The sequence below is a fragment of the Myxocyprinus asiaticus genome, chromosome 19 (assembly GCF_019703515.2).
Source record: "Myxocyprinus asiaticus isolate MX2 ecotype Aquarium Trade chromosome 19, UBuf_Myxa_2, whole genome shotgun sequence".
Taxonomy (NCBI): Eukaryota; Metazoa; Chordata; class Actinopteri; order Cypriniformes; family Catostomidae; genus Myxocyprinus; species Myxocyprinus asiaticus.
This window is the reverse complement of record NC_059362.1, coordinates 40,639,941-40,667,480: the sequence shown is the minus strand read 5'-3', so window position 1 is coordinate 40,667,480 and position 27,540 is coordinate 40,639,941. Positions and strand designations below refer to the sequence as shown.

The 27,540-nt window shown below is 37.4% G+C and overlaps 1 protein-coding gene across 2 annotated transcripts; it reads right to left on the bottom strand.

The window, feature by feature from the left end:
* Nucleotides 1-952: 952 nt before the first annotated feature.
* Nucleotides 953-26,718, bottom strand: si:ch211-140l13.3 (centromere protein J). 2 transcript variants are annotated; one of them, XM_051645107.1, is made up of 11 exons: nucleotides 26,587-26,718; nucleotides 25,828-25,921; nucleotides 25,402-25,602; nucleotides 23,000-23,107; nucleotides 21,631-21,691; nucleotides 21,404-21,474; nucleotides 18,884-19,021; nucleotides 18,502-18,586; nucleotides 18,277-18,402; nucleotides 8,089-8,153; nucleotides 953-1,054 (listed from the first exon to the last, which is right to left on the bottom strand). In XM_051645107.1, the coding sequence occupies exons 2-11, from the start codon at nucleotides 25,912-25,914 to the stop codon at nucleotides 977-979; spliced, it is 1,020 nt and encodes a 339-aa protein (XP_051501067.1). In that variant the 5' UTR covers nucleotides 25,915-25,921; nucleotides 26,587-26,718; the 3' UTR covers nucleotides 953-976. The 2 variants fall into 2 exon arrangements, with proteins under 2 accessions (XP_051501067.1, XP_051501066.1); XM_051645106.1 differs by lacking the exons at nucleotides 953-1,054; nucleotides 8,089-8,153 and adding an exon at nucleotides 17,927-18,201 and having other exon boundaries at nucleotides 18,282-18,402.
* Nucleotides 26,719-27,540: the final 822 nt, after the last annotated feature.

Here is a 27,540-nt window from a genome sequence, read left to right as displayed (position 1 = left end):
ATAAGTTTGGAAACCGATTGCCTTATTTTTGCAAAGCAAACCTAAAGGTAAAACTTAAGTCAAATTACTAATCAGCTAAAAGTAAAGTGAACATACTATTCCTGGGTAAGTTAAGTAATAAATATCAAGTTAGCTGAATATGTCCATTTCAGTTAATATACACAAGAATGTGTACTAATCTTACTTAAGACTTAGTAATAAATTGTAATATTACATTTAAAGCTGTGGTGACTAGAAAATGTAGTGCAAAAAACTTAGTGCAAAAAGTTTGAAATTCTCAACAGTTTATTTTTCTATAAATAAAAGCTAGACAGCTCTTGAAAGACCACTGAGGGCATGTGGAGTTTGGGCAGTCATGTTTTCAGGGACAACACCAATCTAAAGTCTGCATCTACATCCGAATCTAAGAGAAAAATTAGGGAAAATGTGAATTAATTTTTTTCCCACAAGTCATATGGACTGCTTTTATGGTGCCTTTTTGTAGCTTGAAAGCTCCAGGTCAGCATCTACTTTATTGCTATGGAAAAGAGCAGCAAGAACATTTAGCTAAACATCTCTTTTTGTGTGTTCCATGAAAGAAATACACCCTCATGTTGTTCCCAGTCCATATGACTTTATTTCATATGTGGAACACAAACAGTTGATTTTTTAAGAATATCCTGCACTGTTAGACCTCACTGTGCTTTTTTACAGTAACATTCTGGCAACTCTGTTGCCAGCTTGTTAATGTGAAAATCTGATTACAGTAAGCTACTGCAATTGCTGTGTACAGTAATTTACAGATTACTGTAATTGGTAGCTGAGGTACTGTATTTTACTGTAAAAATATAAATCGTACAGTAACTAGCTGTAATTATGTCATGCATTAATACTTTGTTTTTATTAAGTATATATCATTTATTATTATTATTAATAATAAAAACACAATCTTTTTTAAAAAAATTTATTTTATTGGAGCATGGCAAGAAAAGAGGAACTAAAGCATAACAATTTGTGAAAGACTGAAGGAGTAGTCGTTGTCATTCAATGCAGCACCACCAGGATCAAGTGAACACTGAAAGAAAAGAATATTTTATTAGTGTTGATGGTAAAGTCCTGAATGAAGTCATCACACCCAATACTTCTCTAAATCATCTTTAACTGTGTGGCCGGTCACATAATGTGTTCTTTTGCCCAAAACAGCAAGACGGAACAACGGAATATTCAATGCGCAGGTCTGAAGACGCATTTTTTTTCTGCCCTTTTCTCCCCAATTTGGAATGCCCAATTCCCAATGCGCTCTCTAAGTCCTCATGGTGGCGTAGTGACTTGCCTCAATCTGGGTGGCGGAGGACGAATCTCAGTTGCCTCCGCATCTGATACCGTCAATATGCGCATCTTATCACGTGGCTTGTTGAGCACGTTACAGCGGAGACATAGCGCGTGTGGAGGCTTCAAGCTATACTCCGCAGCATCCGCGCAAAACTCACCACGCACCCCACCGAGAGCAAGAACCACATTATAGTCACCACGAGGAGGTTACCCCATGTGACTCTACCCTCCCTAGCAACCGGGCCAATTGGGTTGCATAGGAGACCTGGCCGGAGTCACTCAGCACTCCCCGGATTTGAACTCGCGACTTTAAAACTCATTAAAAAGTTGAACTTTTTAAAAGTTGCATTTTTAAAAGCTGAACTTTCAACTTGACACACCGTCTTAAAAACGGAACACACAAGGCACGATAAAAAGCAGCAAGACGTGACGCAATGACCAAAGATGGACGCAATAGACCAACACTTAAAAAATAATGCAAATACGTGTCTTAAGACCCTTGCATTCACTATTCCGTTGTGCTCCGTCTTGCTGTTTTGGGCACAAGAATGCGTTATGTGAATGGCCACACAACAAAGGAGATTTTGGGGTGATGAGAACAAGCCCAAAGTAAACTTTTATCACATCATTTCAATAACATCCACGTTTTTCTTATTTCTCTACAAACATTTTGCTTCAATTATAGTCTTATTACTGCTTGAACTTAATTTGACATTTTCCACTGGAATTCTGTGAGATTTTGCTCTGATTAAATGCAGCTTCCCTCAAATAGCTGTGCCGGGTGTCTGGGCTTGTACCTGAGGTAAAGCTCATCTCACCTTTGGGGGTGGTGGAAAGCAGAGAGAGAGGGAAAAGAGCCAAGATTAGCGTTCATTATCATTACCCATCTAACTAACAATACCAAACGTTAAATAAATAAAGGCATCACCAACACACTCTCACGGCGAAATTGTCAGGATTCGTATGACTTTGTACTGATTGGTTAAGTTTAGATAAGGGGTTTGGGTAAGGGCATAATATTAATAAGTATGTCCTTAACGCCTCGTGCGCGGAACTCACAATTGCTTCCACATTAGACATCCGGGAATTTGCATGCGATGAAGTCGTACGAGTTTATGCGAACAACAGCGTGCAAGACCATACGAAATAGCCAACTCGTAAATTATGTACGAATTTTCATGAGATTGGGTTGGCATCACCGGAGGTAATGCAGGTACATTTGAATGGAAGTTTACATGGAGACAAGAAGAGACTGCATCGTCACAATCTCGGTAAAGAAAGAAGCAGATTTTATTACTGTCTCTTCAATACAACAACACACAGCAACAAGTGAATGATTTACTCTTGTAAATGTTAGAAAATTATCCGACATTGGCACATAATTTTGCTGTACATACTGTGGTTGTGTGATAGTTTATAACACCAGATCACTAACTCTGGTATTATAACCTTCTAGTTATTTACACCGCAGTCAAAGCCAGCGGAACTTTGTCACATTCGCCGGAAATGCAGCCGCTGCTTACTTCCGCGTTGCAAAATAAGGTGGATAAAATAGTGTGTTTTCTAATTGTATTAGTTAATATTTAGTATAAATGTAGAAGTTCAATTTAATTACACTAATTAAATATATAGCAGGTGATATTAATGAATTCTGATTGCAGAATTAAATAACAGAATCTAATTGATATACAGTATTTTTGAAAAAAAAAAAAATTTAGTGTAGCTTGCTACTTTTTGTTAGTTACTTGTTATGCAGCAAACTACTTTTTTAAAAAAAGAAGCTAAGTCTCATCTCTTATGACCTGCGACATGATAACAAGGTCACACATTCAATGCTCAGTTGTTATTCATAAACAAAATCGCTGTCTAAATGACACTGCCGTGCATTTTCGTGGTAGATATTACAAATTACAGTGTAAATATAAAAGATAAATTACATAAATGTTTCCTTTTCATGCACAATATGGATGAAAGATATTTCAAACAACATCTCTTTTAAAGAGAAAATAAGGCTTTGACTTCATAAGTTTACACTTGTGCTAGTCTTCTAATGAATTTCAAGACTTTAGAAGGCATTGCAACGTTTCTGGTAAGGGAACATAAAGAGCAACGATGCTCCATGGTTTTTATGTGCATTCTGGGAATTTTTAAGGAGCGAACATTTTAGTGCACTTGAACGATTGTGCGACTGAGACAGCCCTAAAAATGGCTGATTTAATGATCAGTGCTCTGACTACTGAACCAGGGAGCTTATTGAGATAAGCTTGAAACAAAATTATTTCTCCTTGTGTTCCTCGGAAGAAAGTCATACAGGTTTAAGAGGACATGATGGCGAGTAAATAATGACAGAATTTATTCCTTTAATATGTCTGATTCTCCTTTCCCTGCAGAACTATGTGACCTGTGCACTAGGAATACACTATGTTGGTTTTGTCATGATCTGCTTCGGTGCTGCAAACTCCCTGTGCTCGTTTGGCTTTGGGAGATTGGCGGCATACACTGGAAGAATTGCTCTCTTTTGCTTGGGTAAGACAAGAACAGGTTGCCTTTAAATATGGTTGCTGGAAATAATGCTCATTCCGTCTTTCTCGACTTTCACAGCTGCACTGACAAATCTAGGCTGTATTTTGGGTCTGCTGTACTGGAGCCCTCATCCAGACCAGCTGCCTGTATTTTTTGTAATTCCTGCCCTGTGGGGCATGGCAGATGCTGTGTGGCAAACACAAACCAATGGTGAGTGCTTTATATTATGCTAATGCTTTAGCATTATATTTAATTTTTTATATTTCAATATAATTAAAGTCATATTTCATTTTTATTTTAATGCAGCACTGTATGGGATTCTCTTTGCTGATCATAAAGAAGCTGCATTTGCTAACTATCGCATGTGGGAGTCGCTCGGTTTTGTCATAGCCTTCGCTTACAGCACATATATCTGCCTATCCACCAAGATTTACATCGTTTTAGCTGTTTTGGCCCTTACCATGGTAACTTACCTATATGTCGAGTACAATGAGTACAAGAACCCAACTGCACAAATTACTTGCATGTTTAATTCAGAGAAGAATGACCCCAAAGAAGAAAAAAATGTTAAAATAAATGAAAATATATATGAGAAATATGTTATTAACCAGACACAGCTGTAAATACATGATTGATGTTTCTGCCCCAATTTGTGTCTCAGGTGTATATAATGTTTTTGTCTTCTTTGAGACACTATGTTTACAGTATTTTCACAAAGTGTTGAGAAAGATCCCTGTTTTCTGATGTAGCAAATGAATATTTTGATAGGACAGCTTATTTCTAAATGTAATTTAAATGTACAAAGGCTCAAATTATTTCTTTTAGTATCATATGTATTAAAATGCTAAAATGTTTATATAAAAATCTCTTGAACCACTATAATACTGCTGTTTATTGTGTTTATGGCATGCTCAGATGTTAAATGTTCATGCAATGTGAACACCAGGTTAAGTGAAACATTTGGTCTCTGATTTTAATTATTAAAAGTGTTTATTTAGTACAATAGCAAATATCATATCAAATACAATCGGAAATAGTCCCAATATATTACCAATTTTGTCATTCATGTCTACATGGAACATATTTTTATCAGCTGTTTTAACATAAAATCATGTCTTGAAAACATCATGATTTTGAATTAAATTACACCAGCAAGTATGCCGGTTTCTTATTGCACTACTGAGGATCAGATTAGTTTAAAGTTTGGTGTTGTATAATATCATATGCCAGATCAACTTAATAAAATCTATGGATAAGATCCAGATAATAAAAAGGTGTAATTGAGCCCATAAAAAGAAATCGTCCATTAATTATCTTCCTTCTGTAAACATATCTAAACCTTATATTAACTTAAATTGCAAAAAACAAACAAAAAACAAATCATAGGCTATATGCGTCATGGTCCAAATCTCATATCAGCAGTGCCGCAGCCCTATGTGCTTTTCTGGATTGTTTATCTCTGGATATTGCCTTAGAAATTGGATATCAGGTCTCCCTCCTCCATCACTATAACAAGACACAGGTGTTAGTGATAATGACAGCCCAGTTGATGAGCCTTACTGCTCTCCCTCTCATGCAGACAGATACACGACCACGCCCCCATCCCCACATACCCCCACCACCCGACTAAGGTCGGGGCAACATCCGGCCTGCCAAACCCCCCCCCACCCCACACCATTTCTAAAGTCAGCCACAGCCAACAGTGCCCCCAGTCTGTGGATCACCTCAAATTAAAAGCTAGGTACCAATGGGTGATCCGCGCGTTGGTATCTTTCATGCAGTGGATCCAGTGGGAGTGGGGAGTGATCTGAGCAGAGGGTGAAGACCTGCCCCAGCAAGTAGTAGCAGAGGGTGAGGACAGCCCACTTGATCGCAAGACACTCCTTCTCGATGGTACTGTACTTCATCTCCCTCAAGGAGAGCTTGCGACTGATGAACAGTACCGGCCACAACCCCCCTCCCCACCTCCTGCGAGAGCACCGCTCCCAGCCCTCTGTCGAATGTATCTGTCTGCAGGTGGTCCCCCACAAAGCGCAGACTTTACTTTTAGGAAAGCCTGCTGGCATCAGGGGCCCCCTTTCTAGTAACATCAGTCAATGGGCTGATGACGTCAGAGTAACTAGGCACAAACCTTCGGTAGTAGCCAGCCAGCCCCAGAAACTGTCTTACCTCCTTTTTGGTCTTGGGCCTCGAGCAGGGCACGATCGCTGTGGTTTTGTTCACCTGGGGTCGCACCTGCCTGTGACCCAAGTGGAACCCCAGACACCAAACTTCCACCCGCCCAATTGCGCACTTCTTCTGGTTGGCTGTGAGCCCCGCCCATTGCAGCGACCTCAGGACAGCTCTCAGATGTTGCATGTGCCGCCGCTAGTCATTACTATAAATAATAATATCATCTAAATACATGGCAGCACATGCTGCATGTGGTCTGAGAATTTTGTCCATGAGACACTGAAACGTGGCAGGGGCTCCAAACAAACCAAACGGAAGAGTTACAAATTGGTGTAAGCAGAACGGTGTGGAAAAAGCCAATTATTCTTGGGGGATTGGAGTTAAAGGGATCTGCCAATAACCCTTTGTTAAGTCCAGTGTTTAATAAAATTGAGCAGCGCCTAACCTATCGAGCAACTCGTCAATACGAGGCATCGGGTACATGCCAAATTTGGACATCGCGTTCACTTTGCGATAGTCTACACAGAACCAGACCGTCCCGTCGCTCTTAGGTACCAGAACCACCGGGCTGGCCCAATTGCTGTGCGACTCTTCTGTTACGCCCATCTCGAGCATTGCCTCCAACTCTTCCTGAACAACCCTTTTCTTGCATTCAGGAAGGCGATAAAGGCGGCTACGAACCACCACCCCCGGGGTGGTCTCGATATGGTGTTCTATGAGATTTGTGCGACCGGGGAGAGGTGAGAACACATCTGCAATTCCACTTGCAACTTGGCCACATCTGTGAGCTGAGATGATGAGAGGTGGTCTCCACACGGGACCGGGGTGAATGAATTAGGTTTGAGAGTCACCTCCGGCCCAAGCTCTGCCCTCTCCAGGTCTACCGTCACCAAGGCCACAGGGACTGCCTCCCTCCATGATTTTAGGAGGTTGAGGTGGTAAATTTGACGTGCCCCGTCCCTGTCCGTTCGCCTAACCTCATAATCTAAATCTCTGACTCGCCATGTGACCTCAAAGGGCCCTTGCCACTTGGCAAGTCATTTAGAGATAGAGGTGGGTAGTAATACAAGCACTTTATCTCCCGGAGTGAATTCCCATTGTCGAGTGCCCCTGTCATACAGTTGGCTTTGACGTTCCTGAGCTTGGAGCAAATTCTCCTGTGTTAATTGACCCAAAGTGTGGCAAAGTGTGTTTTGCTCTAAGATCAAGAACATACTGAATTTCATTTTTACTTTTTGAAGGTCCCTCCTTGTGGAGGCTTGTGGGACCTCTCGCACTGCAAATAACAGGGGTTCGAGCCACTTATCCCAATTTCTAGCATCCTCCTGTACGAACTTACGAATCATATTTTTTAAGGTTTTATTAAATCGTTCCACCAACCCATCCGTTTGTGTGTGGTAAACACTGGTGCGAATCGATTTAATACTTAACAGTTCTCGGGAGATAATTCTGAAGAGTGTCTCCGCAACACTACATGCTGAGATGTTGCGCAGGGGCACTGCTTCCGGATATCGCTTTGCATAGTCCACCAGAACTTATACAAAGCGATGCCCGCATACGGTCCGTTCTAATGGCCAACGAGGTCCATGCCAATTCTTTCGAAGGGGACCTCGATTAGTGGTAGAGGGAGCAATGACAATTTTGGGGTGGCCGGTGGATTCACCAACTGACATTCATGGCACGCCGCACACCACTTCAGGCTCCGGAACGCCTGCCGATCCTCTGCTTGGACCTGGAGCAGGAGTTGGAAACGCTGATCCTGCTCCAGGCGCAAATCCATGAGGGCTTGATGTTGGTTTTGCTGGATGCTGGCGAGGGACTGGATTACTTCGCCCAGTGTTGAAGCTTCCATGACGACGTTATCCTCCAAACCCTGGGTTTTGGCACCAGTGTAACATAGTTTGTAATTTTGGGGCAAATGGAGGAGTCAGGAGGCAACGGAAACATTCAACGTGAGTATTTTTATTACTCCTTCAGCGTCAGAAAAAACATAAACAAAAAGGGCTCTTCGTGGCCAAATATACACACAAACAAGTCAATGAGAGTTCACTTCAATATTTGCGGTCACACTAACCGACTCACCCTCTGCTGTCTCTTTCTGCCGACTGATGGGTCTGTCTGCCTTTTCAGGTCTCCCTTTGCCATCACTATAACAAGACACAGGTGTTAGTGATAATGACAGCCCAGGTGACGAGTCTTACCGCTCTCCCTCTCCTGCAGACAGATACACGACCATGCCCCCATCCCCACAGGCAAAACTGCGCATTACAGGAAATTTAACAGCGAATCAATGCAATGGTTAAATTAAAATAAATCAACACTGGGATCTTGAGAGTTAATGCAAGTGATTGGTTCAAATCTTTAAGACAAGGCAATACAGTAATTCTGTAGGCCTATACTAAATCTCTGAAAGATGTTGATAAATATTTAACTAAGAAGTTCACAGCTTGCAACAAATAATTTTATAGCAGCTCTCAAGCAACTGTAAAACAGAATTATGAGAAGAGTTATGCAATATTCGGGGTTGTGAGCAATAGATGGCAGCATTTGTATTGGCCATACAAGGATCTCATGGATATTACTATAACCTTAAGCTTTTGTTGAAATATTTTTGATGACAAGAGGGTGGCAGCATTTTCCACCTGTCTATATTTTGTATTTGTCTGAGCAATTGCCACTATGTGGAGACAAAACTATAGTAGAGTGTTATGGAGAAAAAACTTGATAACGTAAGCTAGGTAAGCAATCTAAGCAAAGATCTCCACACAAAAAATGGTTACAGGAACCACCGGCCAACTTTGTTAAAAATGGAAGACACCTTATTTAATAGCGTAAAAAACTAGCATCTGAAACTCTTAAAAATGAAGTCATTTTCTCTTTTTGAACCAAAGATCAGTGACAGGAGATGCTTATCCTTCAGAAAAATGTATATTCAATCTCAGGAGGTCAAACTAAATATTATACGAGCTGTTTAATTTTCTATTCATTTATTATGATGTATGCAGTTTTGTCCAAATACAGTTTTAAACCCTAATTTGTGTTATTGTTTTATTTAATAAACATAGAAAAGACCAAATTTTATTTGTTTAAAGCTAAGGTACTTTACAAGGTAGGCTAATTTTATGTTAATAGCTTATTTTATGTAACCTACCTACCTAATCTAATAGTAAAAAAAAAAAAGCCAATTCATTTGAAATGTGCCACTGTTTTAAAAAGGTGAAGGTAAACCAAGTGCACAATATTAATGACATTTTGAAAAGAGCTGGAAAGAAAGAAGTATTAAATATAATAATAATAATAATAATAATAATAATAATAATAATAATAATAATAAAGGTTTTGTGTATTATATACGTTTAAAATAATTAAAACATCTTCCCTTTATAGTTCTTTTACTCAACCCTATGCTGTGTAATATAATCATGAACGCAAAAACAAAGATGGCTCATATTTTAACGTTTAGCTATTGTCTAATTTACATAACTGATGGCTACTTTCAAAGAATATTTAGTAGAGATGGGCCACTTCTATTAAATGAAAGGAAGAAGTTGGAACGTTCAACCAAGGAGCTCTGAGCGCCCAACAGTCAACGGATGTAGAAAGGAATCCCGCTTTACAGTTAAAAGAGCCAATCACCTTTTAGATACAGACATCACCTGTCAATTAACTCTAGAACGCGCATGCGCATTAGCTATATAAGCCGGGGAAATTGCGTTTTTTAGCGTAATATGAGGTAAAGAATCACAATTTATGATACCAGTTTTGTCAGATTTTATTGTTGGTTTGAAAAATTTTCTTAGATTGTCATCTTGACCATCTGTTTTTGAGAAGTTGGTCTTTCTCCATTCAAGTAGATAGGAGCTGCACTGGCATGACTGGAAATAGCCTCCCGAGAGCGTTACAAATATGGGCAACAGTGGACTACCTTGTGCCAGCTATGTCCGAAATCTTTCACTCATTCACTTATTCACTATTCCCTATATAGTGAATGGCAGTGAGTACACTCTATCTCAGCAGTGAGTGAACAAAATGAGTTAATTAATTCAGACGCTGACGCATACACCAAGCGTCGGAGCTCTGGTGCTGTCGCAGAAACAACGTCACATATGAACTTTTAAAATACTTGGGCCTTAGTTGTTATTCTTATTAAATAATATATTAATACAATAAATCTTCATTCTATTTGTCATTTGTAATATTATATTAATATAAAGAGTAAACACATTTTATCAAATGTACATTATTGTATTCATTTGTTATACTTTAGTATCTTTAAACTCCAATACAAGCTTGGTAGCATTTCTCATCCGACCATAAACAGCACTAAAGTTATCATAACCTACATGTTATAACCGAATATTTAAATCATCCACAGAATTATCATTTCCACTGTGTGCAGTCTCCTGAGTTAAACTAATATCACCTCAGTGAATTATTTAGTAAATAAAGAATTCTTCAGTTTAATGGCAAAATTCTGTATAAAATATAAATAAAAAGTACCTTTTAAAATGTATCTGTATGTTTTGCCTCTCTATATTTTATTATGCTATTTTAATCAAGTAATGATATGTCAAAAATTAATTGAATATATTCAGCATGACATAAAACACTGCAGGAGTGAAAGGAGCAGTAAACTGCTGACGCTCCCTCTCCCAGCTCATACGGCTTCCCCGCGGTGGATTATGGGCAATTAACCATCGAATGTACATGCGAAATTAGAATGCATTGTAGGTAAGAATGAGTGAACAAAAGTAGGGAACGAGTGACTCACTCAGAATTCAGACACTCCTAAATAATGGCTGGACACCCGAAATAGTGCACAGGCAGGGAGCAGGGTTAGGAGGGTTACTTTTGAAATGTATTCCACTACAGATTACAGAATACATGCTGTAAAATGTCATTTGTAACGTATTCTGTTAGATTACTCAAGGTCAGTAACGTATTCTAAATACTTTGGATTACTTCTTCAGCACTGGTAGATTTTTTCACTTGTTTTGACTATAACAACTCTGCCAGTACAGTAAGACAAAATACACATTAAAAATACATTCTCTGAAAAACCTAAATATCTTATGCAGTGTTGTTTCTAAAACAAGATAAATCAAATTGATCTTGTTTTAAGGATTTTTAGATATTTTTACAGGAAAACAATACAAAAATTATCAAGAATACGATTTTTGCCCTAAAATCAAAGGTCTTACTAGAAAAAAGAAATTATGATCCAACGTGAATTTTCTTGATAAGAAAATATGATCGTGCCTGATAACATGCATGTAAAATGGCTAGAAATAGCATTTTAGCTTAGCGTAAAGCTGACAATTTGCACAAGGTTTATTTCTATTGCTTCTGCTCCAAACTTCAGACTTACTTCTCTGTCTGCTCGTATGAATGTGACACATCATAAGAAAGTGTTTCACCGCTGTTCAAATGCATTTTGGATCACATCATTTATATGTATGAATGTTTTCCATCTGAAAGGACTAAATATTAAATGAAACAAATGACAATAAAATGCAAAGTAATCTCTTCAGTAATAGAAATACTTTTTGAATGTAACTGTATTCTAAATACCAATGATTTAAATTGTAACTGTAGTGGAATACAGTTATTTATATTTTGTATTTTAAATATGTAATCCTGTTACATGTATTCCGTTACTCCCCAACCCTGATAGTGGGTAGGGGCAGTTTCAGACACAGCTACTTCTCACACTGGATCAAAACTTGTGACGTCACCAGCTGTAGGTGCGCAACATGACACTGCGTGTCAGCGACAAGGAGCACTGACTGCGTTCCACTTAATTTTTAACATACACTAGCTAACTCCCCTAAGCACTTCCCCTCAGGGGAATCCTGCTGCCATTTTGGAAGTCTGTTCCACTTAATTCAGTGAGCGATGGAAGTTTCTGCTGACAGACCCTCAACAGAAGGAACGAGCCTACTCTAATGTACGCTTCAGGCAGTTGTATATCTCACAACACAACTCGATTGTGACGTGACAGCAGATCGCACTTCATCAACCCCCACCCCTCTAATGTATGATGGAAGTGAAGTTAGGTCAGTTAAGCAGTTTAGAAAAGTTATATTGTGATTTAACAGCATAATACTTGTAGCTACCTTAAACTGTTTATCACACAGTTATAGCCTATGCATTCATTGTTATATTACCATTTTCGTTTTTGTAAAGCTTGATTAATCCTTTCTAACAATTAATTCTAATTTAAAAAAAAAAAAAAAAACATATGAGATTTATACATAAGCCTCTGAAATTACAACTAAACTTTACCCAAATCTGTGGTTGCATCAATCTCCGAAAATGTTGTTTTCTCAGGTGCAAAAATGACTTAATAATTCCACAAATTGACATCAGCCCTAAATGTGCTCCAAGTGATCAAGGGTTAAGGGTGTTCCAGTTAAACCCACTGCACGTCTTCCACCAGTAGTGGGCACTCGTGCAACTTAAGCAATGACGTACATCGGAGTCCGTACACCCTGGCCTCTTTAGACAATCTGTACTCTCACCTGATGAACACCAGCATCAATAAGTTTGAATTGTGCTACACTACGGATAAAGAATGAGTGGGCCGTGGATGCAAGTGGACTATGACAAAATTCCGCTGCTATCTTCACAACTAAGGCGTTAATGAATGTCTCTTGTGGCGTAGGATCACTAATATAGTCACGTTACCTCTTCTCACAGCCGCTCCTTCAGTTCCCTCCAGCCCTAACTGTCTGGAACTGTTGGGGTTTGACATTCTCATTGACGCCAGCTTCAAGTTGTGGCTTTTAGAGGTGAACTACAGCCCTGCACTTCCACTGGATTGTCCTGCAGACGTTACGGTCAAGAAAGGGCTGATCAATGACATCATCGACCTGATGAACTACAGGATAACAAACAGTTTCAGACAGAAGGAATAGTTCAGGAAGAGATTTACGAGGGCATGCTGTTCGGGTAGCCATTATTTACGGCCAAAAATCCATCCAGTGTTTTTGTTACCCAAGATTTTGCACGCAACTCAGTCGGGCAAGAGAATTTGGAGTCAATCTACTGTATGTTGAACTTGTCAAGTCCTGAAGACCCTGGGTTGTGCTCTGTGAAAGTCTGTGCTTGTAACATTGCATGCCACAATCACCACAATTCAAAATCCACTTCCAGTGGATATAAAAAGGATCATACTTCTCATAAACAAATGGTTAATGTCTCTCAAAAATATGAGGTGGAATCCGATGAACTCACAGCACGTAACAGCACGAGGCAATCACATGTATACAAGTTACCTTCTCTTCATGTCCCTAATGAACTCTTTTTAGTTTTGTTTATGTTTTGGCGTCAGGAGCCACCCCTTTGGGGGGGGTGGTTGGATATGTCACGTTTAAATGTGTTTTCGTTCATGTTTTGTGTTCATGTCTTTTATTTTGATAGTTTAGTTCCTTGTTCCTGTTTCCTCTTTCATGTCATGTGGTTTCCTTGTCATGTGACTGTCATGTGACCCTCTTGTTTCACCATGTTTATTAGTCCTGTCTTTTCATTGGTTTATGTTTATGAGTCTTGTTATCATGTTCATAAGTCTTGTCTTCTCATTGGTTTATGTTTATTAGTCCTGTCTTTTCATTGGTTTATGTTTATGAGTCTTGTTATCAAGTTCATAAGTCTTGTCTTCTCATTGGTTTATGTTTATTAGTCTTGTTATTCCCCTTTTTATTTCTGTCTGTTCATTGGTTATCTTGTTATCAGTTCAGTCTTGTCATTGGTTGTTTTGTTATCTTGTTTGCCCCAGTCTCGGTATTTAAGCCTTCATGTCTGCCTTTGTCTCTTGTCGTGTATTGATCTTGTAATGTTGCATTCATGGTCTTATTCATTGTTTTAGTCATAGTCAAGTCGCAGTCAAGTCATAGTTAAGTCTTGTCTTTCAGTTTGGTTCTTGTATTTGTTTTATTGTCACCTAATTAAACTGCACTTGGGTTCTCCAAAACTTAATCTTTGTATTACTCCTGTTTGCCTGCCTCAACGTTACAATGCCCATAAACCGAAGTACGAAACCGTCCTAAGGAATCGCAGAACTCATGACTGAAGCATCCCTCCTTTTCGTGTTGGCAAACTCATACTGACATTTCCATTTAATGAGGCTACATGGAAAGCCTCTTGGGATGAAGTGGATGTTAAAACTATTGTTAATGAGGTCCATAAACTCACAAGTTGACTGGCCTCTTCTTTTAGTGAGAAAGAGAGGACGAAAATAGACGAAAGCCAGATGGGTGGTGCTGTCAGGGACAAATTTGAGTCTCTGCTTTAGGGTCCAAAAAAACCCACCTCTTTTCAGCAAATGCTGCTCCTCAAGTTCAGATATCAAATAATAATTTAAGTAGGCCTATTTTTTTCAATAATCTGTAATCTATTACAACACAGAATGATATATTAAGGGAAAGTGTGTATAAATGTACCGCATTTTGGTCTTTGCTCTTGTATTCAGAAAATATTTAGACTAAAGCTTAATCAAGTTATACTGTGTATGGGTGTTTCTTCAACTTAAGACATTTTTACTGTCCCAGGAGTTGATTTTTATTACATTAACTGATTTCAATTTTTTTCTTTTTGTTATATGGTCACATTTAAACTGACTTCTAACTTTTTAACCTTCATTAATTATTTTTGGTTCTTTTCAAATGCCTGTTATTTATAGATTTTATTAAGGCTCCCAGACCCAGATTTTCAATATTAAACTATGAAAATCCATTATAAAAATTCGAATTATTATGTTTAAAACTATGATAATCTAAAGAAACAGAGAACTAAACATAAACCAAATATTTATTGTGTGAAAATAATTTATCAAAAATATGTTTGTCAAAAATAACGAAAGTCTCACAGTTATGGTGTAATTTACACCACACCAAACAATTTTGCCTACTTGTTAAGCAAGTGGACAAAGAGATGAAATGTGAGACAAGTGATGTTTGAAATAAACAAAACAAAGATAAAATGTTCAAGGTAAATATTTTTTTGTGAGCAGAATATTTTTATGGGGTGTCATTTTCAATCAAGCTGTAATTTTGCCAAATTATGTGTATTTAGAAAGTAAAAATTTCATTTCCATCAGTGTCATTTTTACCACAAAATTCTATTAAACACAATATAGAATTTGAGATGTGGTGGAAATGACACTGTGGCCACAATTCTTATGAATTTCAGGAGAAAAAAAAAATCACATAAATCTCGTATGGTGCATGTACATACAGTACACTGTTGTACATTGTTAGCAGGAAAATTAAACTATTGAGAGTGCAAAAAATATTTTAACAAGACTTTACTTTCTATAAGTCCACAGTGCTAAAAGTGCCCAAAGTTGAAAAACACCATATATTGTGTACACGGTCTCATTTCAAAACACATAATATGTACATTTTGAAAGAGAGATAACTATAAAATGATGTGTGTATAATTTGATTTACTACAAATGAAACTAAGACCCTCAGACACAAAGTTATATAATTAAGAAATTTTTACTAAACTCACTTTTACTAAAAACGGTTTTTCAAAAATAGCCCTGTGCAACATTACTGAAACTGTGGATGTATTTTAAACTCAGTGCCTCTTTGCTTGACATCATGGGAAAATCAAAAGAAATCAGCCTAGACCTCAGAAAAAAAAAAATTGTAGACCTCCACAAGTCTGGTTCATCCTGGTCCAGCAATTTCCAAACGTCTGAAGGTACCACGTTCATCTGTACAAACAATAGTACGCAAGTATAAACACCATGGGGCCAGGCAGCCATCACACTGGTCAGGAAGGAGATGCATTCTGTCTCCTAGAGGTGAACGTAGTTTGGTGTGAAAAGTGCAAATCAATCCCAGAACAACAGCAAAGGACCTTGTGAAGATGCTGGAGGAAACAGATAGACAAGTATCTATATCCACAGTAAAACGAGTCCAATATCAACATAATCTTAAAGGCTGCTCAGCAAGGAAGAAGCCACTGCTCCAAAACCACCATAAAAAGCCAGACTACAGTTTGCAAGTGCACATGGGGACAAAGATATTACTTTTTGGAGAAATGTCCTCTGGTCTGATGAAACACAAATTGAACTGCTTGGCCATAATGACCATTGATATGTTTGGAGGAAAAAAGAGTGAGGATTGCAAGGCAAAGAACACCATCCCAACCGCGAAGCATGGGGGTGGCAGCATCATGTTGTGGGGGTGCTTTGCTGCAGGAGGGACTGGTGCACTTCACAAAATAGATGATATCATGAGGAAGGAAAATTATGTGGATATATTGAAGCAACATCTCAAGACATCAGCCAGGAAGTTAAAGCTCGGTTGCAAATGGGTCTTCCAAATGGACAATGACCCCAAGCATACCTCCAAAGTTGTGGCAAAATGGATTAAGAACAACAAAGTCAAGGTATTGGAGTGGCCATCACAAAGCCCGGACCTCAATCCAATAGTAAATTTGTGGGCAGAACTGAAAAAGCATGTGCGAGCAAGGAGGCCTACAAACCTGACTCAGTTACACCAATTCTGTCTGGAGAAATGGGCCAAAATTCCAGCAACTTATTGTGAGAAGCTTGTGGAAGGCTACCCAAAAAGTTTGATCAAAGTTAAACAATATTACCAAATACTAACAAAGTGTATGTAAACTTCTGACCCACTGGGAATGTGATGAAAGAAATAAAAGCTGAAATAAATAATTCTCTTTACTATTATTCTGACATTTCACATTCTTAAAATAAAGTAGTGATCCTAACTGACCTAAGACAGGGAATATTTTCTATGATTAAATGTCAGGAATTGTGAAAAACTGAGTTTAAATGTATTTGGCTAAGGTGTATGTAAACTTCTGACTTCAACTGTAAGTGCATTGAGCTATTAACAGTTTTACATTTACTGTATACAGTACCTGCTCTCACCTACTATTTTAGGAAAATTTTTCCCTCAACTGAAACCAGAGTTGCAGGGTAGTAAACTGTTAGCACTAGGTCAGAGGGTCACACGTCTTCACCTGTATCAGATGTGTTCGTACTGAGAGAGATGTTTCACACCCTTATAAATAATAGGCTGCTCTTTGCAACATAAGAAACTTGCTGACACTATATGTAAGAATAAAAAGGCTAATTGTTCTATACAGTGTATTTATTTCTTCAGTTCAAACAGAGTTCAGGCAATGATGATTCAGGCCAGTTGAAATCATAATAAAAACTTTAAAATGCACTGGTGCTTCTTAAATAAGGCTTATGTAGATTTGTCTATACTAGACACTATAATATACTGTATATGCATTTTTCATACTGCTGTGTATATACTAAAATCAATTGGTTCCACATAATTTTTCTAAACCTTACATTCTACAGTAGTCACTAAAAGTACACTTTACACTTTACATACTGGTGCTTCTTAAATATGGCTTATGTGTATTTGTCTGCTATACTAGACACTATACACTCATTGAGCACTTTATTAGGAACACCTGTACACCTATTATTCATGTGATTATCTAATCATAAAATCATGTGGCAGCAGTGCAATGCATAAAATCATGCAGATACAGATAAGGAGCTGCAGTTAATATTCACATTAACCATCAGAATGGGGAAAAATGTATCTCAGTGGGCACTTTATTAGGGCACTTTATTAGGACCATAGTGGTCCTAATAAAATGCTCAGTGAGTGTACTTTATATGCATTATTTAGCATGCTATATAAGATCAAATCAATTGGTATAATTTAAATTCTCTAAGCCATACACTCTACAGTAGTTACTAATGTTATGTTGGTAATATATATATATATATATATATATATATATATATATATATATATATATATATATATATATATATATATATATGTGTGTGTATATATATATATATATATATATATATATATATATATATATATATATATATATATGTGTATGTAAATAATATATGAACATGTGTATGTATATAAATAATAAAATAAAATGATTTAAAAAATCATATAAATACATTGAAAAGGGTTTTAAGAAGTTCATTTTTTATCCATTATAATGATGCCTTCATTGTTCTTTATGCGAACCCTCCCAGATGAGAACTTTGTCTCTTGCCTCCCATTTGTGTAGACAGTTTTTACAGTTCCATCCGCATACATCCTCCGCTTGTACTGTAAAGTATGGATTTCCCTCTGCCCATTAGTAAACTCCACCATCTTTTCCCCATGTCTGTGTACAGTAAGGGGGTTATCAAAACAAATTAAAACAGAAAAAAAAAAAAAAGAATAATAAAAAAAATCTTACTGTACTTTGATATCTTGACAACAGTTCCATCTGGAAAAATGCTTTCCTCTCGACCATCGTTGTAGAGAATCTTGACTGTGCCATCAGGGAAGGCTATTTCCCTAGTGCCATCAGGATGGTGTTTTTCTGTGGAAAGTAAGAGACATTTAAACACCGCACATCAAACGTTCCAAATTCTCAGTAAATTTATGTGAACAAAAGGGCATTGCATGATTTTGTTCTAACCTCTTTGGTTGTTTGGAAATTGTACAACTTCCAAACCAGATGGATAAGTTGAGTGTGTAGTTTGAGCATCACAATAGTAGTATATCTAAAAGGAGAGCAGTAAAGAGGTAATTTGTTGTAACTACAGGCCAAAAGCCAAACAATCACCCTAAAGCCAGAAGAAAAACTGCCTGGCGGCTATTATGTAGTCCATTCAAAGACCTATACAACTGAAAGTCAGAAACTCAAACAAAAGGTGTGGCACACTCATATAATTGCAAGAAACAAAAAACTACAATTTGGGCTTGTAGGAACATGTTACTGTTCTAGTGAATGACAATGCAGCAGAAATTTCGGGAATACCTTTGACTTTGATGTTCTGTAAAGAATTGATGACACATACCACAGTCCCATCAGCCAGTATCCGCTTAACATCTCCATTGAAAAAGGTAACTGTGACAGACTTGTCAACACCGATCTCCTTCTTTGTTCCATTGCGAAATGTGATAATACGACATCCGTTCAACAAAAGACGTTCTACCTGGGAGAACGTAGAGCATTTTGAGGACAAAGGTACATTCAAAGTATATTCAACAAAGCTGGTGCCATTTATGACCATCATGTACAGTACATATAAATGTTTTTAAAATTGTGTAAACATTACCTTTTTTTCAAATAAGCATGTAGTTTCGTAACCTTGAGATCAAGGCTTTAGTAATTTAATTTAATTTAATTTTGTAAGACTGTTAATTCTGTTACCATCAACCCTGTTTCCTTAATAAAGGCACAATTACAACATACTGTTTACTAAAATTAGGACTGTCCATCGATTACATTTGTATTCAAAGTAATCACATGAAATGCCCATTAATTAATCATATTTATTGTATATATCAATATTTGGTGAGAAAGGCCCCCAAATAAGGGTAATTCAATGAAATACACAGATTTCTTTTTTTTTTCTTTTCTTTGGTGAATATAGCATAAAAGATTAAGTACTTTCTACATTGAATAAGTTAAATCGTGAACTTGAAAATATTAAGTAAATTCTACATTCAAACATGTATAAATTAATGCTATAGCTTATAAATAAATATAATGTATGATTGTTTGTTATCTCTACAAAGTGTCATCATGCATCAATATGAAAGCAGAAAAAATTGTCATATTGACTGGCTTATCAAAAAATTAACTGGTAAATAAAATAAATAAAATGTATTTAAAATAAAATGTTCCCAGTATGCACTGGGCTTGAATAATGAATGAGCTTGCATGATTTCATTATTTGCAAGTTTATTTACACTGTTTTATTGTTAATTTTGTTGTTACGTTTGGTAACTTCTTGTTTTGTGCAGTCTGAAGTTCATTTTCTACTCAAATTTACTCGTTCTTGATCCAAAAAATGATCTGTTGATTGATTCCATCATCGTGTTTTGTGCACCAGGTGTTGAGGTCTGAATCTTGTTTCTGTGGTCAGTAATGCAAGGTGATGTTGTCTCAGACCGTATAGCATGCATTAAGCTTTCTTGTGGGAGGCTTCCGTGTGTAATGTGGTAAACATGTGTTTGTTAGGAAAGTTCAAAATGTGACAAAATTTTACTGTTTATTTAAGTACCACGTAAAACACCTTTGTAAGTAAAATTTACTGTATTTGCTCAAATGTTTAAGTTCAGTTTACTCATTTTAATCAATATTATGTCATGAATTTAAGTGGATTTTACTTAATTTATACCATTAAGATTTACTGTGTGCAAAAACATGCTAAATAAATATTAAGTAAATCTTGCTAGTAATTTTTTTTTTCAGTGTAATTAAAGACATTATATGTATAATTCCAATAATTCAAATACATACATTTATTTGATTAATTTAGCTTGAGATGGTTCTATGCAATTTATTAACAATTAAACAGTATTTGTCTGTTTCATAGAATGACCCAGTTACATCTACCATATAAAATGCAAAACGTCTTCCTTACCCTTCCGTCTGGATAGCGTATTTCCTGCCTTTTGTTATCTTTTCTGCCTTGAGGTGATATTTGTGCATCACTGCAGTCAACATTATGGTTAAACAAACTTCCCTGAAAACACAAGTCATTATGATACTATGTGGTATTACGCATGAGTATGATTGTACAATAGACGAGGAGGAGGGCGTGGCCAGGCCGTGATGGTGCATGGCTGACGCTGAATCAGCTGATCAGCAGGAGAGCGAGAGAAAGGGGGACCAGAGGCGCCAGTTCGAGAAAGAGAGAGATGCATGTGGCCGCGCTGCATGTGTGTCTGTGTCCTTATGTTTTATGTTGTTTTAAGTTCATTTATATCATTAAAGTTTATGTTGACTGTTCAGCTGGTTCCCAGCCACCTCCTTGCCCATCCTTTTACTGTTACAAATAGAACCAGTGGCAGAGACTATTTCATCATAAAAAGTCATACAACGAAATACAATAGAATGCTGGTTTTTGTGTAATTACAGTACCTCACATTCTATTCTGAGAGCACTAATAATGGTTGGCTGACTCTAGAACATCTATTCTGTGGATTTCTGATTCTCATCGGCTGTTCCACAGGCCTACAAAAGCCCTGAACATCCAGGAGAGAATCAGTTCACCAATGGATCTGACACACTCCACTAGGAATTTACAAGAAGACTGCATATAATACACTATAATATGAGTATTTGTTAAAGGAATAGTTCACCCAAAAATGAAAATTCAGTCATTTACTTACCCTCATGTTCAAAACCCATGTGTCTTTATTTTTTCCATGGAGCGCAATAGGAGAAGTTAAGCAGAATGTCTTAGGTGCTCTTGGAATGGAAATGAGCACTTGGGATATTCTTCTAAACTTCTGTTGTGTTCATAAGGTTGAGTAAATTATGACAACATTGTCATTTTTGGGTGAAAAAAGTGAAATGTAAATACCTTTTTGCCCTGTGTAATCATGGCATTATTTCCTTGGCTGTCAAGCCCAGTGGGATATGTAGAATTCTTACCTTTTGAAAAATATGAAAAACCATTCAATACAGTACACAAGACATGACAAGTTGAACATAAAGTACATTATAATTCCATTATTTACATAAGCTTAAGGCGATGAAATCTTGTATATCGACTGACAGGAAAAGGTGAACAAAAGAACACAAACTTACTAAAAGAGTTGGCTGAACAGTCTGTAATCTTCTTAGCTTTGGAAACAGAGCGTCCATTTGGCTGTCCATTAAAGGTTTAGAAGAAATGAAAAGAATCATATTTTAAATGCAACTGTTTCAATAGTGTGCAAAAATAAAGAAATAGAGAATTATGCTTATGCATTTCACAATGTCATGCACAGTGATTGGATAAAGATAATGTGTGAAACTGATGCTGCATGCTGGCCTCGGCAGGGTCTCTGTGTGCCATTTATGTTGAATAGTTCTTTGTGTTCATAAATTATGAACAGGGCAAACAACTACAATATAAAATCAGGATCTAACACTTACATTGTATGAAATGGAGAAGGGTAGATTCATTGCACAGGTATGAACAAATTATGAATAGTCAATATCAATAATCTGACACTGGGCTTTGAGAGCCACCATAAATTATTTCTGGAGAGCTAAAAGAGCACTTCAGAGCTCATTATACAACTCGTAAGTTTATAAAAATTCAATTAAGCCCAACTACACGTGTAGTGGATTGGGGTGTTAAGTGGAAAATTACTAAAAATTAAAAAAGGAAATATTTGTTTGAAAAATGCTATTTGCACCTGTCTGTAAATAGAAACAGATACTATTTACATTTTGTCTAGTGTAACATTTACTATTCATTTACTATTTAAATAGTATATTATGTAACCTATAAAATAGTATATATAGCATAACATATACACTCATATAGCACTTTATTAAGAACACTATGACCCTAATAAAGTTCCCGATGTGGTCTTCTATTATTGTAGCTCATTCGCCTCAAGGTACGACGTGCATTCTGAGATGTTATACTGCTCACTGCAATTTAACTGAGTGGTTATCTGAATTACCGTAGCCTTTCTGTCAGCTCGAACCAGTCTGGCCATTCTCTATTGGCCTCTCTCATCAACAAGGCGTGTCCATCCACAGAACTGCCCCTCACTGGATGTTTTTTGTTTTAGGCACCATTCTGAGTAAACTCTAGGGACTGTTGTGGGTGAAAATCCCAGGAGATCAGCAGTTACAGAAATACTCAAACAAGCCCTCTGGCACCAGCAATTATGCCACAGTCTAAATCATTGAGATCACATTTTCCCCCATTCTGATGGTTGATGTGAACATTAACTGAAGCTCCCAACCTGTATCTGCATGATTTTATGCATTGCACTACTGCCACATGATTGGCTGATTAGATAATCGCATGAATCAGTAGGTGTACAGATGATCCTAATAAAGTGCTCAGTGAGTGTACATAGTTGGCAAATAGTCACTCTGTATTTGGAAGCTATTGGACATACAGTATATATATTGTCAATTAAAATGTTTTAAAGGTTTTCAAATAATTACGAACCATATATTCTGTTAGTGTTTCCCTCTTATGGACAGAGGGTTTGTTAAAGGCAGGAGTTACACTCCTTACACAAGGGATCCTTTGTGTTTCCTCTCTGCTCTTCTTACACTGGAATACAACATACATTGAGGGTACATTATTGAATAATCACTATCTCTTTAATGGATAAAATGAACTGCATAAAGCTTATACAAACCTCAGGCTTGACTTTTACTCTGAGCAACATAAATGGTATGTTTAAATATTTAGAGCCATGAGATATTTTGATCAACATCATTTCAATTAGATTTGAAGAACTACATTTTGCAGAAAATGTGAGTTGTAGTTGCCCCATATTGGGGTGTTCTGGGTGGTTCTCACCTTTTGCATGATACACACATTTACATATATTAATTTAGCAGATGCTTTTATCCAAAGCGATTCATCCTAAGGAGGCAATAACAGAAGTGCTGTAATACACAGTATTTCAAGGTATACAGCTTTTAGTTCGCTTTCTATATTCAACTTTCCAATGCCTATGATAATATTTTTTAATAACATTAAAAGCTTTAGACATTCCTTGGTCTTTATAGAGTATATGCAGTGCTTTCTTCTGTAATTAAGTAATTAAGTAGACACAGCTGTATTTCCTTTAAAATCATTAGGGATGTCATAAAATATCGATATATTGATTATTGATCAGCACATTATTTTTTCAATACATTTTTGAAGGCATCGATATATTTAAATTAGCCGACATTCAAATAAGCCGACATTTAAATTAGAAGCCTAATTTGCTTGCTTTCCAATTCACTCAGTTGGCCTCTGTTTAACAATCTGGTGTAATAGCATTGGGAGACCACAAGAGGGTGATATAACATTTAATGAAGCCGGTCAAGGTATCACACACATACATACACGCGCGCACACACACACACACACACACACACACACACACACAAACAAACAGGACGAGTGGCACAGCAGATGTCAGTCCAAAGTTATGAAGGTTTCTGTACTTCTTCAAGAACGAACAAAGTGACTTTGATGAGTTTGCAGGTTAGTGTATGAAACTGGTGTAACTGCGCAAACTGAACGATTAGAAATGGCGACGTTTATTATGCAACTTCTCTGTATGTAGCTTTGAATAGATTTCATTCAACCTGTCAAACCCCAAAACGACATACTTGTAACTGAAACTACATTGTGTAGTCACGGCTCCGGTGAGTTTGTTGGTTTATTCTGTGTGATTTGTTATTTTCTCTCCCTCATGTTTTGCAGGTGAAGCCGGCATGCATGATCAGTGTTTCCATGGGAACATTGATTGTTCCCAGGGGAACGCTGATCATGCCACTAATTAGCATGCTAGCAACACCTGGTTCTCCTCTAATTCACTCTTTACTTAAACCATAAGTGTTCTCAGTATCCTTACTAAATTGTTGTTTGATGTAAAGTAACTTAACTCACTCTCTCTGCCTAGTTGGTCCTGTCTCATGTATCTGTTTGGTTTCCCGTCTCTGCCTACATGTCGGGAGTGTGGTTACCTTCCAGCTTGCTATACGCTTGTTCGCTGCGCTCATGAATTTTCAACGGAGGATTCCTTGTCTTTGCCCGCGTGTTGGGAAAGTGATTGCCTTCCAGTCTGCTGGCCTTTGTTTTCTGCACCTCACTACGCTTCTACGGAGGATCCCTACGAATCTGCTCATGACTTCCTCAATGCACACACTCATCTACGAACACACTCTTCATGGATCTGCCCATTGTGCGGCTATGGCACGCACTCAACCACAAAACTCCATCAACTGCATCTGGTCTTCGCCAGCACAGTTAAAGTTATAATTTATTATTAATAAATCCTCTGAACTGTTCCTCTGCTCTTGGGTCTCTTTGTCTCGCTCTTTGACAGTGTAGGCTATATGTAAGATACATATACACAATAAATCATCCACTGACAGCTAAAGTAAATAATTTTTGTTGAATTTAATGGAAAACTATGCAAATTGCACTCCGTAGCACTGCAGAATTTTGATGCTGAGCGTTGACGTGTTCGTACCTTTGTAGAAAATAATTGTTTCAAATTTTAGAAAGTGCCATGTTGTCCACCAAACGCAACATGTTTGAAAAGAAAAGAATATTGTGCAAAGCCTTATTTATATCTGAAAATAATCCCGATATTTATCGATAATCATCAGGAAAATCTTCAGATTTTCACTGCATGAAAAAGGCATTGATCCCAAGCCTAGAAATTATGCAAAATATCTTAACAGCACAGGTGTACTAATCACAACTAACTGTGTGACGACTTGGACAAGGGAGTTCGGTGTGCCTAAGCTAGAAAGTTCATACTTAAACATGCAATTTTCTGCAAACAATTTAAATCCTAACATGGGTAAACATAGAATGAATAATGCAATTGTTCTCACTGTACTGTCTAATCCAGGTTGAGGACCAGAGAAACCAGACCTCTGGTGTGATATCTCATTCACATTAAGCTTTCTGTGAAGCTCCTGGTTCTCTCTGGTGAGGGCTTTCACACGGCTTTGCAGGAGACTGCTGACCTGTAACCAGTGAGCCTCCTTATCCATCAACTGCTGGTTCAGAGATACGATCTGCTGTCTTAGGTCCTGAATGCAAAAAGACATGCGCTTACAGTACAAGTGCATATGCCACACAGACAGAAAGAGAAAAAAAAAACAGCATATAAAGGCATACTGCAACCTTAACTGTTTTAGGATAAGGCAATGTCCTAAAATATAAAGAAAAGTAGGGTGGTGGGTCTTTCCAGGGTCTTACATGAAGACAAAGAAATTTAGTAGCTTTGGCTACTGACCGTGTCTTGTTGATTCTACCTGAGATTCATGAACATCAGATGCATCCTCCTTATGCCTGGACAAAGGTCTGTAGCCATGCTCACCATTAAAACAATGCTGTCCCATCTCCACCCTAGTCAAATTCAGTTAAATGTTAAATATATTTAATAATAAACACAATTTCCCATCTCTCTCTCTCTCTCTCTCTCTATATATATATTTGAAGAATTATAAAGCATAGAAAAAAATGGTAGTGTTTCATTACTGTTATCTTTTTTGGTAACTTATGTTTTCACAACAGGGGAAACTTACATGCAAATCATACCCTGATACAATGTTAAGGATAAAATAACAAAAAAGGAAAATAGTGTTCAAATCAAACCACACATAGAAACAATAACCTTTAGGAAAATTGTACAGACTCATACTGAAGGAATCTTTACAGAATGCATTTTTTACCAAAGTGAAACCTGTAATTTCTGCACAACTAGGGAATTGCAAAAATAGACACTGTTCTCAAACAGATTCCAAAAAAATTAAAGGTTCAATTGGTTGAACAAACAGATTACACTGCCCCAAACTTATACCATTGGTTGATTCAATATCGCTGTGTTGGACTGGACTGGCCACTCAAACAAAAAGAGCCACAGTGTTACACTTTTAGGTAAACTCAACCTAGTTGTCTCTGCATATTACGCTTTGTTACAAGATTTTAACACTGAATAAATTACAAACATTGGCTTTAATATACAACAAAAATGGTAAACTATTGTAAAAATGTAAGTGCTAATACAAAACCTGATTAAATTTTGTGATTTCTTTTTTGATTCTATGCACTGGGCAGTATCTTCTGAGGTAGGAAATGTCTTCGTAAGAGGTTCGGAAGTAGATGGTCTGAAATGCTTGTTCTCTCTTGCTCTTGTGCTCTCAGATTCATCAAGTTTTTCATCTGTTATCTTGGAATGATTATCCAAAGATTCCATTAAGATCTGAAGTTCTGAATCACTGCTAGAGCTTGAGGAACTGGAGGTGGGAGTAGAGGTGCGATGTTTGTCATGGAGATAACTAACTATCTCTGCCTCACTTGGGGCATCACTGGCATAGTCATCATCAGACAGATCCAAACTTTGATCTTTGTGATCGGTGTGCCTTGAGACATAATGAGGCAATGGTCTGTGAGACTGAGAATGGGGTCCATCCTCACTGCTAGTGCTGTCATTGGAATCGCTAAGGGCCAGCGACTCCATCACCTCATTGGTTAGGTCTAACCCTTTTGACATCTCTTTGGTACATTCACTCTGGTTATACAAACGGTTTGTAACAAGGTCATTGTTCTCACTGACTTTGACAATGTGGTCATTGATTTTCTTAAAGCTGACATTTTCTTCCTGGGCGTATTTGCTTTCTGCCAGAGTGGTGCTGCTTTTGATTAATCCCCTTGTTTGGCACTTACTTCCATTGGGTTTACCATAATTCCTCAGGACACCTAAATAACGGTTATTTTTAAGTGAGACCACATTGTCACAGAAATTGGAAGTTGGAGCTTTGATTTTCCCTTTGTCGTTTGATGATATGATTTTGGCCTGCTTTTGCATAGTGTCATGTTTTTGAGTGCTAGGTTTCTTAAGAGATTCTTCAGTGCTGGATCTTTGGTCACCAAGGTTGCCTATGTCTTTTACCTTTGGCAGTGAATGCCTTAATGCAGGACTGCTCCTGTGCTCGGTAAGGCTGATATTTTGCATCTCTCTCTTT